Source organism: Anser cygnoides, chromosome Z (assembly GCF_040182565.1).
Source record: "Anser cygnoides isolate HZ-2024a breed goose chromosome Z, Taihu_goose_T2T_genome, whole genome shotgun sequence".
NCBI classification, from domain to species: domain Eukaryota; kingdom Metazoa; phylum Chordata; class Aves; order Anseriformes; family Anatidae; genus Anser; species Anser cygnoides.
The window spans coordinates 84304539-84322777 of NC_089912.1; the positions used below are offsets into that span (position 1 = coordinate 84304539).

The 18239-nt window shown below is 34.7% G+C and overlaps 1 protein-coding gene across 7 annotated transcripts in view; it reads left to right on the top strand.

Annotated features, from left to right (window-relative positions):
* The window catches only part of UHRF2 (ubiquitin like with PHD and ring finger domains 2), an 84205-nt gene that overhangs the window by 59808 nt on the left and 6158 nt on the right, over positions 1 to 18239 (top strand). For all 7 annotated transcript variants that reach the window (XM_066988939.1, XM_048050747.2, XM_048050748.2 and 4 more), the window contains 6 exons: positions 307 to 493; positions 4468 to 4591; positions 4969 to 5076; positions 9183 to 9287; positions 15508 to 15614; positions 17693 to 17855. In XM_066988939.1, coding sequence (XP_066845040.1) covers positions 307 to 493; positions 4468 to 4591; positions 4969 to 5076; positions 9183 to 9287; positions 15508 to 15614; positions 17693 to 17855 — 794 coding nt within the window. The remainder of the gene's footprint in view (positions 1 to 306; positions 494 to 4467; positions 4592 to 4968; positions 5077 to 9182; positions 9288 to 15507; positions 15615 to 17692; positions 17856 to 18239) is intronic.

Here is an 18239-nt window from a genome sequence, read left to right on the forward strand (position 1 = left end):
GAATTTAAGAAGACTCCAACTAAAGATTGTTCAAGGCTTCATCTGTAGGCAGAGTATGCTGGTGTCATGTTAGAGGCAGTGAGGCACAGTGGGCTGGTGGGGAGAAAATAAATGAAGCTGCTGGTTTATACAATAAAAAATCCCGTTGGCCTAGGTAGTAAAATAAAAGTTACTGTGGGGGGAAAAAAATAAATAAATCAATTTCAAGAGGACAGTGTTCATGTGCAGAAAGAATTGTTTCCTGTTGATAGAGTAATGCAGTTTTCTAAGATACATGGCATTTGACTTTTTCTTTGTTTTTGACAGGAAAAAGTGGCCCTGAGTGCAAGCACTGTAGGGCTGATCCAGATAAGGAATGCCGTTTTTGTTCATGTTATTTGTGTGGTGGAAAACAGGATGCTCACATGCAACTCCTGTGTGATGAATGTAATATGGCTTATCATATATACTGCCTGAACCCTCCTTTAAGCAAGATACCAGAAGATGAGGACTGGTAAATATACAAGGATGATTTACTTATCTATATTACCATTCTGCACAAGGTACCTCTTTGTTATTTGTACCTCGTAAGAGACACTACTGAAGAATTTTTGTAATTCTGGTGTGTTATTCATCTGTCCGCTTAATGTAAACCATTATGTTTTCTGTCACAATAATACTTTTAAATCATTCATAAAGGATTAGTAGTAAGCTTTAATGATCATTACATAATTTCAAAAACTGGTATGTTCATTTTATTCACTGTGATCATTAGGACATTGCCTGATCTGGTTATATTTACTTACAGTGGTTGTTCCCTTGTCTCTTAATTTCATTCAAGCTCCACTGCTTGAACAACAGTCCCTCACCTTTCTCTTTCACTTCATCCTCTGCCGCTATTGCTGGCCCTGAGACCTTCCCATGTCTTCTGGTTGCCTCTACCCCTTTCATATCTCCTGCTGTGCGAGATCCACCAGCTTGCTGTTCTCCTTTTTACTGTCCCTGGTTCTGCCAGCAGGAAAACCAAGCTAACTCACATTGTCAAATCAAGGTAACTGTATTTTGAAGTGAGTCTGCATGGAACCACTAGCAGCCCAGTAAGTTATCTTGGGCGCTGTGCCATTTTTTGTCTTTATTAGCTATCTACAATTTACGCTGTTCATATTTATAACCTGCCTGTGACTTACATGAGATGCTAATCCTTTATAAATGAGTAATAAACAGAACTTCATTCAAGTGAAGTTTTCCATTATGTAGACATCAGTTAATGTCTAAGATGTCTATGAATACATTTTATGGAATATCTTTGGGCCTTGTGATTAATTTTTGTGGAACGGTACACTTCAAATAAAAAAAAAAGATCCATTAAAGTGCTATGGAAGTTTTAACATTCCTTGGAAATAAATAACTCAATCCACTATACTGTAGTGGATGCTGCATGCAAAGGAAGTTTGTGTATTGGTAAGTCACTAATGCTGTACCTGTTTTTTGTGGCATCAATTTTTTTCTGAGCTCCTTCTATATTTATGCTAATGTGTGATTAAGCAATTGAGAGATTAACAGTGATAGGTATTTCTCAGCAGCAATACTGAGGCTACTGTTTTTTCTTTGTCCTATGAAATTTCTGCATTGAGAAGCATTGTATCCACCCTTTTTGGAGTGGTAGTTGGAATTAAGAATAGCATTTATTTCAGTATTGCCTCTGTGCCTTCCACTTCTTCCATGTGCAAAATGACAGTGTTTATTCAGCAATGTTTATTACGCGTCATACTAGTCATAACTATCCCTAAGTTTTCTACTGTCAGGGCAGATTGTTCTTGCTGTATATGGCATCTTCTTGCTTCCTACTGATTGCCAGCATTACTGAGTTGATGTCATGTTGGAAACCATTCTCAACACACAAATGGTTTATTATTGACTGCAGTCCTTATACAGTATTTTTACTTCATAGTGCTTGACCTTTGGATATAGCAGCCGAGAAGTTCTTTTTTGACTTCCTTCATTCAGAATGTTCATTGAGACCACCTGGCTGGAAGTATACATCTGTTCAGTCCATCCATTCTTCTTCAGTTACTTACTCCCAAAATCCAGTACTCCAGCAACAGTAAAATTCATTTATTTTCCAGTATTAATCACAGTTAAATTTCTCATAAAGAAAATAAATATGCTCCAAGTCAGTGACCCTCTAAACACAAAGTCACAAAATCCTTTGTTCTAATCTGAGAACTATTTATTTTCTCTAGTTTCTTCTGTATCCTCAAATACACAACAAGTTTGATAGGCGTGTTAGGATACTAATATTGAATTCTCACCAGCCACCAGTGTCTCTTTGGTTTAGTAAGCGTGCTAAGATTATCTTGGCCTGCTGGGTGCCTCAGATGATTTTTCAGATTAGTTATTACTGTTCGAATCTTCACTGGCACCCATTCTTTTTCAAAAACATCTAAGAAGATGTTCTTAGGAGTTATTCTACTTCTATTTAAGAGAGCTACAAAGAAAGTTTGAAGAATGCAAATTTTTTCAAAGTGTTGGAATTACTTCTAAGATATCCCTACCCTCTTCCAGTAGCATGACCATAACTGCATAGCATAGATCCATAGGATGGTTTCCCTCCTTACAGGAAATGTGGTGTTCTGTAGGCAACCACAGAAAAATTGAATTGACTGAAAATATGGCCTTTATAGTCTCTCAGGTCATGGGTTACATTCAAGTTTAGACCCTTCTACTTGCATTCCTCACAAAATGATTATGAATTTCCACAAGTAGTAGAAGGTTAATTCATATAATATAAAAAACATATTCATAATATTCGTATAAAATGTCTTGCAAAAAGGCTGTCAAGCATTTTAACTTGTTTTTGTCTGCTGTGTAACAATACGAGCCTTAAGATCTGTTTATTCAAGTAAATATATAGTTGCATCTGTGGATGAAATCATTGGGTGGAAGAGGTACTGTTATGGAGATGGCTCTGTAATAGTTATTTTGAGATACTTAGTAATACCAGCCCTCTGCAGTCTTAATGGTTGATTGTATGTAGAAGTAGCTCAGTTACACTGGGCAAAGCAGTATCTCCTAGCAAAGAGGAGGTCTGCATTCTTCCTTCTTACATAGGAGCAAAGAGTAATGGCCGTGTGATCCTTAACATCCTGCTAGATCTTGCTTGTTTTGGAAGTGGAAAGATTTGGCAAACTCCCTGCAGGGGATAAACTTGCAGTTTGGGAAATGATGATAAGGTTCTCTCACAGAGATGAGGCCCTTCTATATGCTAAACAGTATTTAATACTCTATGAGAAGCTTACATTAAAAGCTATTAGGATAATATGGTTATGCTATCAAAAAGCAGGGAATGCCATTGTTAAATTCACCTTGTGAACTTGCATTTTATCATCTTCCTTCTTTGCAGGTGGCCATTGCATACTCTTTTTTCCAAACAACTGTAGTAATATCATCCAAAGTCTTAGTGCTAGACAAATTCAACATCTTGTATTATTTTTCATTTCTTATTATCAATGTAACTTCATTGTCTTAATGGTTCATCACCTTTATTGGCATAGTGAAATCTGTTTCTGTGGACATTAATCATTAAATCTTCTGTTCATAACCAAATGCATAAGGTCATCAATCCAAAACAGCAGTAGTAGTAGTAGCAGTAGTGGTAGTAATCTAAATTAAGTTATCAATGTTATTTTAGATCAGGCATCTTCCATTAGCAGCTTGTGGGCCAAACTTAGGCCATGGGAGCCAGAAACATGGACAATTAATTACCTTTGCATTAGCACTCCTAGAGTGGGATGAAAGTGTTTTTAGAAGCAGTAAAACGGCCAGTGTACCTCCCTTCTCTCTCTGCTGCAGTCACGGCGTACTGCTATCTCCTTCTTTCCTATCAGGCTGGCTTTGTGTTAGCTGGAATGAGTCCCAGTGCTGTGTTCCAAGTGCCTTAGGCATTGTGGGGTAGGATTAATGAATGTGTGTGTGCGTGTGTGTCTGTCTGTCTGTCTACCCATATTACATGGTGTCTTGGCTCTGTTTCACATTCAGCTGTCTGCAGAGAAATTCAGTGCAGTAGATGCAGAAAATAAGGGTAGAGTGGGCAGGACATACAAACAAACCACGAGCACTGGTTAGCAGCATACTCTAATCTCGGCTATCTTCTCCTTTACATGGTCTGAACGAAAGAGGACAGAATGAAGAGAGAATACAGGACACATGGGGACGTCTCACACATCATGTGAGAAGGAATAGTGAAATGTTTTGCCTCTAACACTCTACCTTCAAAAAAACTGAAATGCCCTATTTTAAAGGTGTCAGCATTTGTTCATGTTGGGTTCATTTTTTTTTCAACTGTAGGCTTCAGCTGCTTGAGACTGGTATATATTTGCTAGCTTTAAATATTCAGTCAAGATAAACCAGTTGACACTATTTTGGCTACAGGAAATGTATTGCCATTATTATGAAGTAATTGAGAATTTACTAAAACCGTTTTTTTAGGTATTGTCCTTCCTGCAAAAATGATTCTAATGAAGTTGTAAAGGCTGGAGAAAAGCTCAAACAGAGTAAAAAGAAAGCAAAGATGCCATCTGCCAGTACTGAAAGCCAGAGAGACTGGGGCAAGGTAGAGTGTGTTTTAGAAATAGCTATTACTCTGATTGTTCATGTATGTGCTACATCTGTAATTATACTTCTATATGCACTACACAAAATTCAGTACTGGGTTGCACAGACTATGAGATAATGATGAATCCTGCCCACTATCTACTGACAGTTAAAGCAGTGGAAGAACTATTAAGGTGACTAGAGGTAAAAGCAAAAAACCCAACTCCCAATCTCCCCCCAAAAACCATGAACACACATTACTTAAAACATTTCTTTAACAATTGTTAATGCATTTTAAAGTATGTATTTTGTATAATGACTAGATTTCCTGACATCTGTATCTGATTTTGCAAGTAGTCTTCAATATTATAACATTAATTCATTCTGTGTTTTTAGGGCATGGCCTGTGTTGGTCGCACTAAGGAATGCACCATTGTTCCTTCAAATCATTATGGACCTATTCCTGGTGTTCCCGTTGGGACAACTTGGAAATTCAGAGTTCAGGTATGGTATGTTGCTTCAGTATTAGCTGTAGTTGAAGTAAACATGAATAATAATAAATGTGTTGGACACTAATGTAAATTTAGATTGATAATTTTCATTTTCACCTGGACAAGATAAAGCACGTACAGTATGATACTGGAAGTGATGCCAACTGTAATGAAATAGAAACATACAGATTTTATAATACAGCTAATAAGTAGTGTTTTTAAAAAAATTGAATTATTTTTAAATAGAAGTCTGTTGTAATGAGGATAAACAAATTTCACATGTTAAAATTCTAAGTGGGATACTTAGTGAATAGAGTCAAGTGTTTTCTGAATTCTCCTTCACGTGAACTGGTCATCCCACTAAAAAAATGTAGACTGTGGATTTCAAAAACAGTAGATGATATCACTATAAGTTGACTAACTGTTAGGTTTTTTGGTCATGCATAACTGACGTCCAACTATTCTTTTAAGCAGGTGAACATCTTAAAACAGCATAAGCCTGTACTACTAATAAAATGAGCTGTCCGTTCAAGATTTGCTACTTCTTGCACTGTCTCATTTTCTGTTCCAAATATTTCTTAGGTTCTGAGGTAAACTAGATTAGTAAAAAAAAAACAAACAAAAACTGTCTGAAATATCATCCCATCTGGGCTAGAAGGGAATTTATTTTTCCCAGTCCATTTCATATTTTGGTTATACAGTACTGTGCCGATATATAGAGGGGCAGAATGCTTATCAATATGGTGATAGGCACTTTATGAATATATACATAAAATTTATATATATATATGTATGTTTTATATATATATATATGGAAGCTTTTTAAAAAGCTGGAATGATGGGATAGCATCTTTTTATGCCAGTGCTGTGGTTTTGAAGTGTCCAAAAAAATGCAAACTTTCTTTGTTTTCCCTGATCTTATCTGATATTCCTGGGTTTTGTTCTATTTTTTGATTTTTTGTTGTTTGTGTCAGGGAAATGGATACTTATTTATTTTCAAAATCAGTTAATTATTTGTCTCCTACATGTGTAATAGTTGGTAACTGAGTGTTCTCCTTCACATGCAGAATAGAAACATTTTTTTCTTCTGTGCTTAAACATGGGCATAAAAAGAATCAGAAGCCTTTTCTGATTAGCTCTCTGAACTTTTTATCACCTGCTTTCTTATGAGAAGAAGATAGATGTTTTATTATTCAAATGATAGAAGCAAATACTTAACAGGAAGATTTCATCCGATGGTGGTGTCTTCACTACTGTCTGAAGAATTCTGGATTTGGGAGAGTGTGCAATTTTTAAGGCTGATATGGTTTGCAGCAGACATTTTCTATATAGCAACAGTTTTCGGTTTCTCTCATTGGTAGAAATCACAATGAGGCAGTTAAAAACTAAACTTACTCTTTCTCACACTGGCACACTGGTGTACATCATGAGTGCTACTGTCAATACCAGATTATAAGCAAATTAATTTTGCACTGTGAAATCATGCTGTTCATTATCCCAGTGATTTTAACACACAACTACTTAGTTAAGAGGAAAATTCCATTTTGATTCTTCAGGATATTTTGCTGACCTCTCCTGTGCTTGAAGAACTTTTTTGGAAGGAATTAAAATGGTTATATTTTTATTGGCTTCCAGATTAAGCATAGTTTCATAAATAAGAGAAGTTCCTAAAATCACCAAGTAAGAGAAGTTTCTGAAATCACCTATGCAAACTCAAAATCTCCAAATAAAGTTTTTTCATGGCTTCAGAAGTAATCAAAGTTGCAAGTTCGCCTTTTTTGTAGGAACTCCATTGGTGACACAAAAGCTGATAGTTTTCTGATCTTTCTTGCGCTGGTAGGAAAAGGAACAGAATTACAGAGCTGCTTTTGTAAGAAAATTAAGCAAAGAACCATGATTTTGTGTATATATGTGTGCATATGTGTGTGGAATAGACAGCAAAAGGCAATTACCATTTATACCTAACAATTTAATTTTTGGTACAAATGAAACATTTCACTAAAAACTAACAAAAAAACAAACAAAAAAACCTTTTCTACGTAGCCACTTACATTACACTTTTGTTTCTCATATAACTAGTCTTCTGTATGAGAAATGGGTTTCTCTTAAGCAGATCAATGAGAATTTAGAGACTTTAGATTCTTTATTTTTGATTTGTGTAGTTTTTCATGACACAAATTCTCTTTTCCCTAGAAGAAAATTGACTAAGTATTGCTTCTGGAGAGAGCACCTGAAGAGCATCTTTGGCATGAATTACTTACCAGAATTCATCTTTGGGTTGAATCACCTACCAGAAACCTAAATTTAATTGATGAGTCCTGGAAATGAAAGAAGGGAGGGAGGAATGAATGAAAGGATGTTTAATACAGCGGGAAAGAGGAGTGCAATAGTGGGGCCTTTTTATTCAGCATGCATATAAATGGTCTGGAAAAATTGGCAAATAGCTGATAAAGTTAGGTGAGAGTCCTAAGTTGTTGTGGATATTAAACCTGGGGTTGGGCACATTTCTAACTTTATATGAATTGTAATGGGCTTTCAGCTACTTACTCTTTTCATTATTATTTAGGAAGATCTCTTAACAGCTAGTTTTGAAAATATGCTCTCTTAATGTCCAGTAGTGATCAAAAAAAGTAAATCAGGAGTTAAAATATTCTGAAAGGAAGGGCTAGAAAATAGTAGATATTATTATGAACAACAATCAGGATGATTAAAGGACTGGGATAGTTTTAATTCAAGTGAAAATACCTTTCATTACGGAAGAGGATTAAAAAGATGGTGTGGGGTTGAAGTCTGTAAAATGAAGTACAGTATGAAAAGCATGATTAAGGAACACTCTGTATACATACTTCTGTAATGCAGAAAAGGGATCATCAAAATAAAAAAAATATCAGGTGACTGATTCAAAAGGAACAAGCTAGTTCTAGTTCATAAGACAAGCAGCACTATTGTGAACTCTTTTTTCTCTTGAGTACTATGGGTTCAAAAAGTTCTAAGTAAATTAGGAAGTTGGAGCCCTAGACAGCTGTTTGCTGAGAAATTGTACAAGGAAGGATCATTGTATCCTTACAGAGTTTTCATACTGTGCACAGCTGTCTGCTCTTGTCTGTTGTTAGAGACAGCTTTTTTTTTTTTTTTTCTTTGCCAGCTGGACCTCTGATATGATGTATTGTAGTATTTTGAAAGTACAAGACTATAGCAAAAGAACGTAAACTTTTATGGAAGTTGCTTAAAAGTATAGGATGGAAAAAGGGGTACAGGAGTGGGAGAGGCAGAATCAGAAGAACAGACAAAGCCTAGGTTTGAAGGAGTATAAGAAGGTATGAAGAAGGATCCTAATTGTTTTTATGCTGGGAACCTTAATTCTATTAATAATATTTTTGACATCATGTAGTGAGAAAGTACAGAATTTAATATGTCATCTCTTGTTTATTCTTGTTAATTTTTAAATATAAATTGGTAGTTTGGAACAAGCAGCAAAAATCTGGTTAATATATTAATTTTTGTGGGAGATACATCCCAGCAGACTAATGATGTTGCAGGTTTATGCTACAACAGCAGCTCTTGAGTGGTGTGGTTGCAGCTAAGTTGCACGTTCATTATCTGAGAGTTATCCTGGTTGGAGAACTAGTTTGTGATCTACACTTTGATTCAGTGACTTCTGTTTCATTAGGCTGTGCCATAGTATTCCTCTGAGTTGATCACAGATTAATAGCATGTTAATTTAGTGGTACCTGACAGAGTGATCTTTACACAGGTCACTGTGATCTTCCATAGTTAACAAATACAAAATTTTATCAAATGGGGTATATCAATATGTACAGTCTTAAATACTGCTCGTGGAAAGAATCGTGGAAAATGTTCCCAAAGAAGAAAGTGTACATTTACATCTTCTGGTGTCACAACTGTCCTACATTGTCCTTCCTTTTTTTAGATATCATTATTTTGGCTCTTCTTCCTTAAAAACAAGTGGAATTCTCACCTTTAATGGTAGTTGTACGTTAACTGTTTACACAGACACCCCTATACAATTTTTTAAGCAGAAAGTTCACTGTTAAAAGTTATGATAGATAGCTGTTTGGTTGAAAAAGATGTTAGAAAATGTCCTTTTTCTGTTACCAGGTGAGCGAAGCAGGTGTTCACAGACCACATGTGGGTGGAATCCATGGACGCAGTAATGATGGAGCTTACTCACTTGTATTAGCTGGAGGATTTGAGGATGAAGTGGTATGTCATTTATCCAAGCAATGATTTTGCTGTTCTAATACATTAATCTTTTTAAAGATAGAGGGTTATGTTTGTTGTTGATATGAGCCTTACTGCTTATGCAAATACAATTGTGAAAAAAATAACTACCAGTGATAAAAAATCCAATAGTTCTTAGTATTTTGGAGAGAAATATATAAGCAAATATTTCTTAAAAAATGCTTATGCTCATGCTTATGCTCAAGCAAGAAATTGCAGCTGAATTTTACATCATTTAGGGTAGTAAAATTTCAGTATACTTTCAGAGTCTCAATTTAGTATTATGTAAAATCTGACAATGATATGCAAGTAATTTTATGTTCTTTGGTCATGATTTTTATTGCTTTCAAGTCAGATAAATGCCTCGTCCTTTGGGTTTGTTTATGCAATGTGTTTATTTTAATGAAGCAAGAATAAAAGGCATCTGTTACCTGATTCTGTGAAGTTCTGAAGGTTCTTGATTCCTACTGATTAGTGCTTTCAGAATTTCATAGGAAAGTCTCAGTATCTTGTGCTATCATCCCCAAAGTTGCTGGAAAAATTTCTACTTTGATGTAAGATCTAAATAGAGCAACCAAAGCAGTTACGTTGCTAAATAAAATTAACTGCCTCCAACTTTCTTCTCATGATGCTGATCAACATTTGTTTATGAATAGATTACTGTTCTCTGCAATCAAATAATGTTTACACAAGGTACATCCCTTCCTGCAGTTCGGTTCCACCAGGTGGGAATTTGAATCATGCATGCATCAGGTGAAGGATAAAGCAGTAAGCAGTCCATTTTTTTGACAACATGCGTAGCTGCTAATCACAAGGACAAAGGCATTGGAGAAAGAAACAAGCATCTGAAATAGCCTCAGAATGTAATGTATTCTTTGCTGACAGTACCTGCAGCTACAGGGTGTTGTCTCTGAAGGTGTCTGTGTCTCTTTGTTGAACAAGTCGTATGAGGAGGTACTTGGTGTTGGGGTACATTACTATGTCCTTTGAATCAACTCTAACCCGAACTCTAGGAACCTTAGCTAGTACACCTCAGGAACAATGTTGCTCAGTAGTTATAACTACTATCTTGGGATGAGATCTTCTATGTGCTATCTTCTTCTTTTTGGTAGTGATACTGATGTTCCCTTATTTCTGCTACTGTCATTATTAAATTAATAACATCTAATGAAGTTATTTGAATCCTTTGCATGCCTCTTCCTGTTTAGCTAAGTGAAGTTGGGATCATGTGATTTTGTAGACACTTAGGCACTGTCATAGCCTCAGTGGCATATATGATTTTGAAGAAGCATAGCTGGGGAGAAATATTGCAGGTGATACCTAAAAATTCAGATGAATGTCAGCTTTTTTGAAGTTCTCTAAAGTAAGGATGCAAGGGGAAAAATTGTTTTTCCAGGTGCGTTTTTTGAATTAGGGTTTTTTTTCAGTTCTTTTTTCATATGCCAAATTTTATTTTCAAATTTAATTCTATTTCCCCTGTTCTGTGCAAAAAGGTTGAAATTAAACTCCTACAAGAATACCCAGGGAAAAATCAAATTCTGTACAATAAGTATCCTAAATATAATATGTCTTTCCTCCAATTAAACTTTTACGTTAAAATTTAGATAAAACCGTCTGTTACTTTATTGTATGAGAAGAAAAGTGACTCTTACTTGAATTTCAGTAGTATGACATAGTGTGTAAGTTTTCACAAGATTAAGAAATACATGCATTTGGGAAACTTTTACCATATGGTTATAATCTTTATTTACACGCTTTCCTAATGTGTCATCTTAATGCCCTTCTTGTGGCTTTAAATTAACAGTTCACTGTTGGAGTAAAATAATTGCAAAAATATATTAATAGGAAACAGAATTCATTGTCTGGCTTTTAGATCATGACATTTTTATGCTGTGTCTTTGGAAACTTATGGTTCTGCAGACCCAGACTTGTCTGCAACTTTGCTCAAGTTGTGACATTCTGAGTGCTCAGTAACAATAAGTTCTGTCAGTGAAGGATCTGCCCTCAAGATTGAGAAGGGGTATAGTCATAGGTTATGAAATGAGAAGTGCGTGAAATTGTTTTGCATGTGAAGCTTAGCCTCATTCTTAGTTACATGCCTGTAAAATGTTTGCATATTAGTCTCTCTCTTATAAATGTTTAATCTTGGATTTTAGTGACAAATTATGTAGGTTAACTATTTAAGATACAGTCCTACAATAGTTAGCTTTAGAGTCTTGAATATATTAATATTGCTAATCTTGTTCTTGCTAGTAACTGTAATGGGAACATTAGCTGAAGAAATTGTGAGATTTCTTCATGAATTTGAAATCTAAGAAGTATTTCACAATAGACTAACATTTAGACACTGGATATTCAACATTAACAATGATTGTGCAATCACAGTGTTCATGATAAAAATATTTTGACTTGCATGTTCATCAAATCAAATAGCAGAAGAAATTTCACTTTTGTGTTTAAAAATTGTCTTCTTCCAAGCTTGTGTCATTGTTTTCTTGGGTCAGATTTAAAACTGCTGTTTATTTACTCTTTTCAAAAGTTTCAAGATACGTGTTTCTGCTGGTTTGATATAGTGTTGTAAATTAATTGAGTGGTATCCTTAGTTTAATCTGAAGAATTATTTCTTCTTCTTTAAGTTCTTTTGCATATAGGATTGTAAGTGAAATCTTGGAAGTGAGATTCAGTATCTGTTGGAGAACAGTATCTGCAGTGATCATTTGCATCATCTAGTAAAATAATCTGGAAGGATAAAAAAGAGTAGCCTCTCTAATGACTCAGAAGGGACCCTGGGCAAATATACTTGTTTCTTAGGTTTGTTGGTTTATTTAAACTAAAACCATTCAGTGCCTGTGGTGTAGCATTTACAGACTACTTCATGAAATGGTTCATTGTCCATTTTGAATGATCTGTATCTTTATGCTACTTTTGTGTTTGGGTAGTCAGACCCAATATGTTAGTACAGCTGTTGTTCCTCTTGCTTGAAATAATCCAGTAACAAATAAATGCTGTTTAGTCCACTGGATTTTCCCAAACCTTCTCATGAGGATGTAGCATTTCAGGAACTCCACGTGGCATTCATTGCACACTGGAAGCACTAAATCAGTTCCATCAGTGGCAAAGATGCAGTGCAAGTATTGTAGTGAATTGCATACTTAAATTGCTTTAAATCCAAATAAAGTCTCAATAAAGAGCTTCAGATTTGAGTCAGTGTTTTATATCCAAAGACCATTGTGAGTAACAGATTACCTAGAAATGTATATGTGATATGCAGCTTTATTAGTGAGATTGCAGGTCTTGCCTGGATCACCTGAATCCAGTGTAAGCCCTGGTGCAAAAGAGACATAGTGTCCTATATACATTTTCTGAATTATCCTGTTGTGCTATGTTACCAAGGGAACAGTTCTTTTCAGATATTCACTGCTCTGTTTTATATTACTGAGAATCCAACATAAGTTCATTACAGCCATTACACTGAGAGTCTGTCTGTCACCTGAGTTGAATATGTAGCTGGAAACCTGATGACTGATGCTGTGAAACTTGCTGTTTTCAAATGCTGTGATGTTTCCAAGGTCTCAGGACCCAATTGGTTTGGTACCTACTTGGAACTCCAAAATGGTGTGAGACAGTTTGAGTGTCTCATTATATGATAGCCACCAAATATCTTTCTCTTCACTCTTAATTGGTATTTGTCCATTCTTACTGACTCCGATACTAAGGAAATACTTGACAAAATTTGTTGGACTAGCTTTAATACTTGCTTCTTCCCGGTGTTTCAGATTTTCACAACAGCTTCTGTTCTGTGACAGCCTTCTGTCCACATTGTGTGTTATTCTGTATGGTTAGCTATCAGTCATGCAAAGTGCTAATGCCAAAAAATACCTTTCTTATATCATTTTCTGAATTTCAGTGTCTCCTCTATACCTGCATTATATTCAGAATTATTTTCACATCCTGATAATCTCTACTTTGTTGCACAGACCAGACCCTTCTTACTGCTGGTACTATGACTGTCACTGTCATCTTACCTGCCGCTTTGTCTGCTTCTTTCATGATTGAGTGTGAAACTTTCATCTATACTACTCTTATTTGTGCTTTCTCAACGTACATATGAAAGTCTTTGCATATCTGTTTGTTTCTAAAACATTGAAGAAAAAATTTGATATGATGTTAAAGTGGATTAAAAAAATGGAAAATAATGTTGCCAATGCTTAGTAAAACACCATTTAGCTCTTTTTTTTATATTTCATGCTGTCCAAGAAACATTATGTTCATAAGAATACTGTAGGTCAATGACGTAGGCCATATTTTCTGTTTGTGAACGCCTAACATGCTGAGATACTTTCTTGCTCAAATTCATACGTTTTTAATGAGATGTTAGCTATATTTGTATAATATATAGAGTACCATCAGTCTATAGCCTTCATAACATTTTGAAGGATCAGCATAATTTTTGTTTTTCCATTGTGTCAAACTGTGAGTTTCTTGCAGGACTTCATCGATTTTTTGCATGAACACTAATAAAAATTAATTCTTATGATATTAAGTATGTATTTAAATGAAAGAAAGATGAAAGTAACATTCCAATTCTGTTTGCAGAATCTTTGCCTGATATATAGTTGTTTTTCTCAAGTTTGCACAAGCTTCTTATTCAGTGTTAAAATATAAGCTATTTGAATGGGCTGGATTCATCAAGCAAATTCATCCCTCTTCATATTATTGCTATCCCAATCAGCCTTGTGTTATCTCCACATTTTGTTTGCCATGACGTTATTAGCAATCATTGAAAAAAAAAAAAAAAAAAAACCATAGCTCAGTTCTCTGATACCTGACTATACAATTTATTCTGTCCTTTCTTGGTAAATGATTCTTGCCTTTTCAGTCTTTCATTTTTTGGAAATTGTTTCATATATTGTCCTTATACGACACAATTCTGTTTCTGTTATTTTTTTGGAGATTCATTGAGCACAGAGAAGTAGACTGTTTTAGGAAAGGATATACCAGAGTTTATACGATGTCTTTGTTAGGTTTTGAGTATTTTTTTCAGCTTCATAGCACTTGCTTGTTATTATGTATAGATAAATCTTGAGACAGAAACACTCTAATACAGCAGCTGAATTTCTGTTGGGTTTTCCCTACACAGAATAAGATAAAATCATTTCTATAATTAATTTATGGCCTTGTACAACCAGCATTTCTCTTTCTAACTTTCTCTTTTTCTGCTGTTGTCAGTCATGAAATATCTGTAACAGTCTTGCAATGGATCCTTAATAATGTCAGACTTTTAATAGTGGTAAGAAATTGACTGAATTTTACTACTGCATACAAGTATGTTCAGAATTTTATTGTAAAAAAATCATATAAACTTTACTTTCCTATTATTTACTATTATACTATTGCATCATGATTTGTACAAAATTTGCATCTCCAAAGAAATACCATTTTAAGTATATTTTTTTCTTTCTAGAAATTCTTGAATTTGCTAGGAGTAATACGAATTTCTGTGACATACTTCCTAAAGAAAATAGTAATACTGGCTTTACTTATGTGTATGTAGCTTTTGATTGTTCTTTTGCTACATGGCAAAAGATTTCATCAACCTTCCTTCAGTGTAAATACAATTCTATGTAGGAAATATACTACATAGTTGTATCAGCTAAAATGTGAATCTAAATGAGTTTAAGCTCTTACTAGTTCGGAGTAGCTGGAGCTATTATATTAAAGCACCTGCCTTGTATTTAAGCACACATGGCTCTGACTTACTATCACTCAGCCCCTTGCACAAACTGAAATGATCTCTCAAAGCTATTTATGACTCTCCAAATTATTTATTCTATAATGATTACCTTTGTTATGGAAAACAAAGCTCTAGCAAGAGCTACACCACTTGCTATAATGTGTTCTCTAAGAAATACTTTGTTTTTAAAGGTAATTTTTTTAAAAGTTGTAAAATTTTAATTTTAAAGGCAGACAATATTTTTAATAGGGATTTTCTGGTGAATATGTTATATCTAGACCAGTAACTTTGTGCTGGCACAACTATTGTAGGACAATGATACTGAAATAGAAAACATGACTTTCCATATTTTGGACTATATTTTTTGTCTGAGTATATAGATCAAATTAATTTGCCTTTATATATACATATATATATATAATTGCTTTGATTTGGAGTGTTAAAAACAAGGATAATCTTCTTGCACAGGATCGAGGAGATGAATTCACTTACACTGGGAGTGGAGGTAGAGATCTTTCTGGCAATAAAAGGATTGGAGAACATTCATTTGATCAGACATTAACACACATGAATAGGTAAGTTTTCCAGATAAAATAAAAAAGTATTCCAAAAACAAAAAGCTGTGTTATAATGCTTTAATTTAAAATTAACATTTTGCAAAATTCATTCTCTCTTGTACATGCTACTTTTGTAAATGGTGGTGCCTCTTGCTGCAAAGAGGCATTTTATGAAGCATTATGTTTTGCTGATTTAAAAAAACGTTTGCACCTGAATGAAGTACCCTGCTGTATTACTGATGCAGCTACTAGCCTTGTCTCTGGTTGAAATTGTCCTACACTTTTCTTCAAGGGACTCTGTTCTAAGTTAGTGAGAAGTTTGTCAACACTTTTGGGTGGAACTTTTCTATTCCAGGTGACTCTCTCAGGCTGATTTATTTTTTTTTTAAGTTTCACATTAAATGGTTAAGTCAGCTATGAAAGTTAAGTGTTAAAAAAGAATGTTCCCCGGGTAGAAGGAATCCTTCATAGTTTGATAGTCCTTTCTTCCATGATAGCTCTGCATGAAAAACAATGAACTACAGTGTTGCTTTATTAAGAAAAACAGGCACCTGAAAAAGAACATTTATGTCCAAAAAGATTAGACATATACTTACAGTATTTTTGTGTGTTTTAAAAACACTGCCTGAACAAAGAGTTCTCCATCCTTTTTTATTTCTAAGAGCATAATGTCTGTTATGTAGCTGACCACATAACAACTGTGGAGTGCTAAGATTGACTGAGACCTTTTGTTTGCTAGGCGTCCTTTTACATCTGATGTGCTGCTGTTAAGTAGAATGGAGAGAGATTCTTTCAGCTTTTTGGTGGTGTTTAAAGGAGAGAGAGGAAAACCCTGGCTTGGATGCTGAGAAAGGGAGGGAGGGAGGAAGAGAGAGAGAGAGAACGTGATGTGAACAAGAACAAGGAGGGAAGATGGAAGGTTTAAGCAATAGATTTGCAAGCATTTTCAGTGAATAGAGCAACTTCTTTTTCAAAATAGAATTAAGAGCTGTGCTTCTAAGTGTCAGCATGTTTCTGCTTTTAGGAAATGAAATATCCACAGGCAAATCTTGTCTTGTAGCTTTGCAGCAGTACACTCCGTGCTATATTTACAGAGTATAGTAAGGTGCTGCTCTCCATTACTGATTTTGATAAAAGCTCTCAAGCACTTTGGTGCAGAAGATTGGTATGACTCTATGTAGTATGATCAGAATTGTTTTTTGCTTGTGTGAATATTTCTTCTTTTATTTATCTATCTATCTATGTATGAAATATTTTTTGCAATATTCATTGTATCCCTGTCTCACGCTGTTCTTTACAATGTGGATTTTATATTTGTACCGTTACTGTTTATGAACCACATTATTTCTTCTGTTCTGAGATGTGGTTTGATTTGAGTCTGATTCTGAAGGCTTTTCAATCCGTGGTTAAATCAGACGATGATAGCAGAGATACTATACTGTTTGTTGCAGCAGTTTGGTCTGGTAGGTGTGGACATTCTTACTGCTTTTCTCTGGGTTTCTAGAAGAGAGTCTTCATATAGGATAAAGAGGTTTGCTTGTCTGTGAGTTATCTGTTATTATTTAACTCCTACTCTGAGGCAATTGATGTATTACGTGAGAGATTTCAGTTACTTAGAGATTTCTGGACGGTTACTATGTACTTTTTCTATATAACATTTTTTCTTGCATTCATTAATTCTGTGTATGCACTTAAAAAGTCTAAAAATCTTCTGTTAGTGGGGAATGATAGAGAAAGTTTTCCTTTTGTTGTATTTTTTTTTTAACTCCCTCAATACTATCTAGGAAGAGATTAATTTTAAAAATGAAGGATATTAAATCTAGAAGTATTTATTTTATTTAGCTATATTAGATGAGTTTTCATCTTGACCATTGGCAACCAGGTACTTTTTTGTTCCTTTTTTTTAATCATGCGTGGTGGCATGGAACTTACTGCTTCTGCAGTTCTGCAGTTGTTAAAAAATATACTAAAAGATTCTATGCTTCTTGATAAAATATAATTAGGTATGGGAAGTAGACATGATGTAATGACATTAATTCTCAAAAATATGTTGTACAAAGCAATCTGTTTTATGAATATTTAAAATCTGTCTTTAGGGCATTGGCACTTAACTGTGATGCCCCCTTGGATGATAAAAATGGAGCAGAGTCTAAGAATTGGAGAGCTGGTAAGCCAGTCAGAGTCGTACGTAGTTCAAAAGGGCGGCGGATCAGCAAATATGCCCCAGAGGAGGGCAACAGATATGATGGCATTTACAAGGTATTTTGATTTCTACAGTGTACAACATAACATTTTTCTAAAGCTGTTTTAAAAAGTCTTGTACGTGTTACATTGTAAATTCTGTGTTATTGCTTAAAAGGAAGAATTCTTTTTTCTCCATGATAGCATTTTAGCCTTAGTTCATTCCACAAAGAACTGAAATGAAATTAGTCAGAGCAGTGATAATAGAACGTAGTCCAATAATAGGATATATAAAGTTGAATGCGTAAGCTACTTACGTGTGCTTACTGAATGATATTCGTCACTGGAAATCAACTAATTTCCTCGCACCTTCCAGCTTTGCTCTAGCTTTTGAATGTTTGATGACTTCTCAACATCTGAAATAAAGAACACTATATTTATCAAAAAAAAAAAAAAACTTTT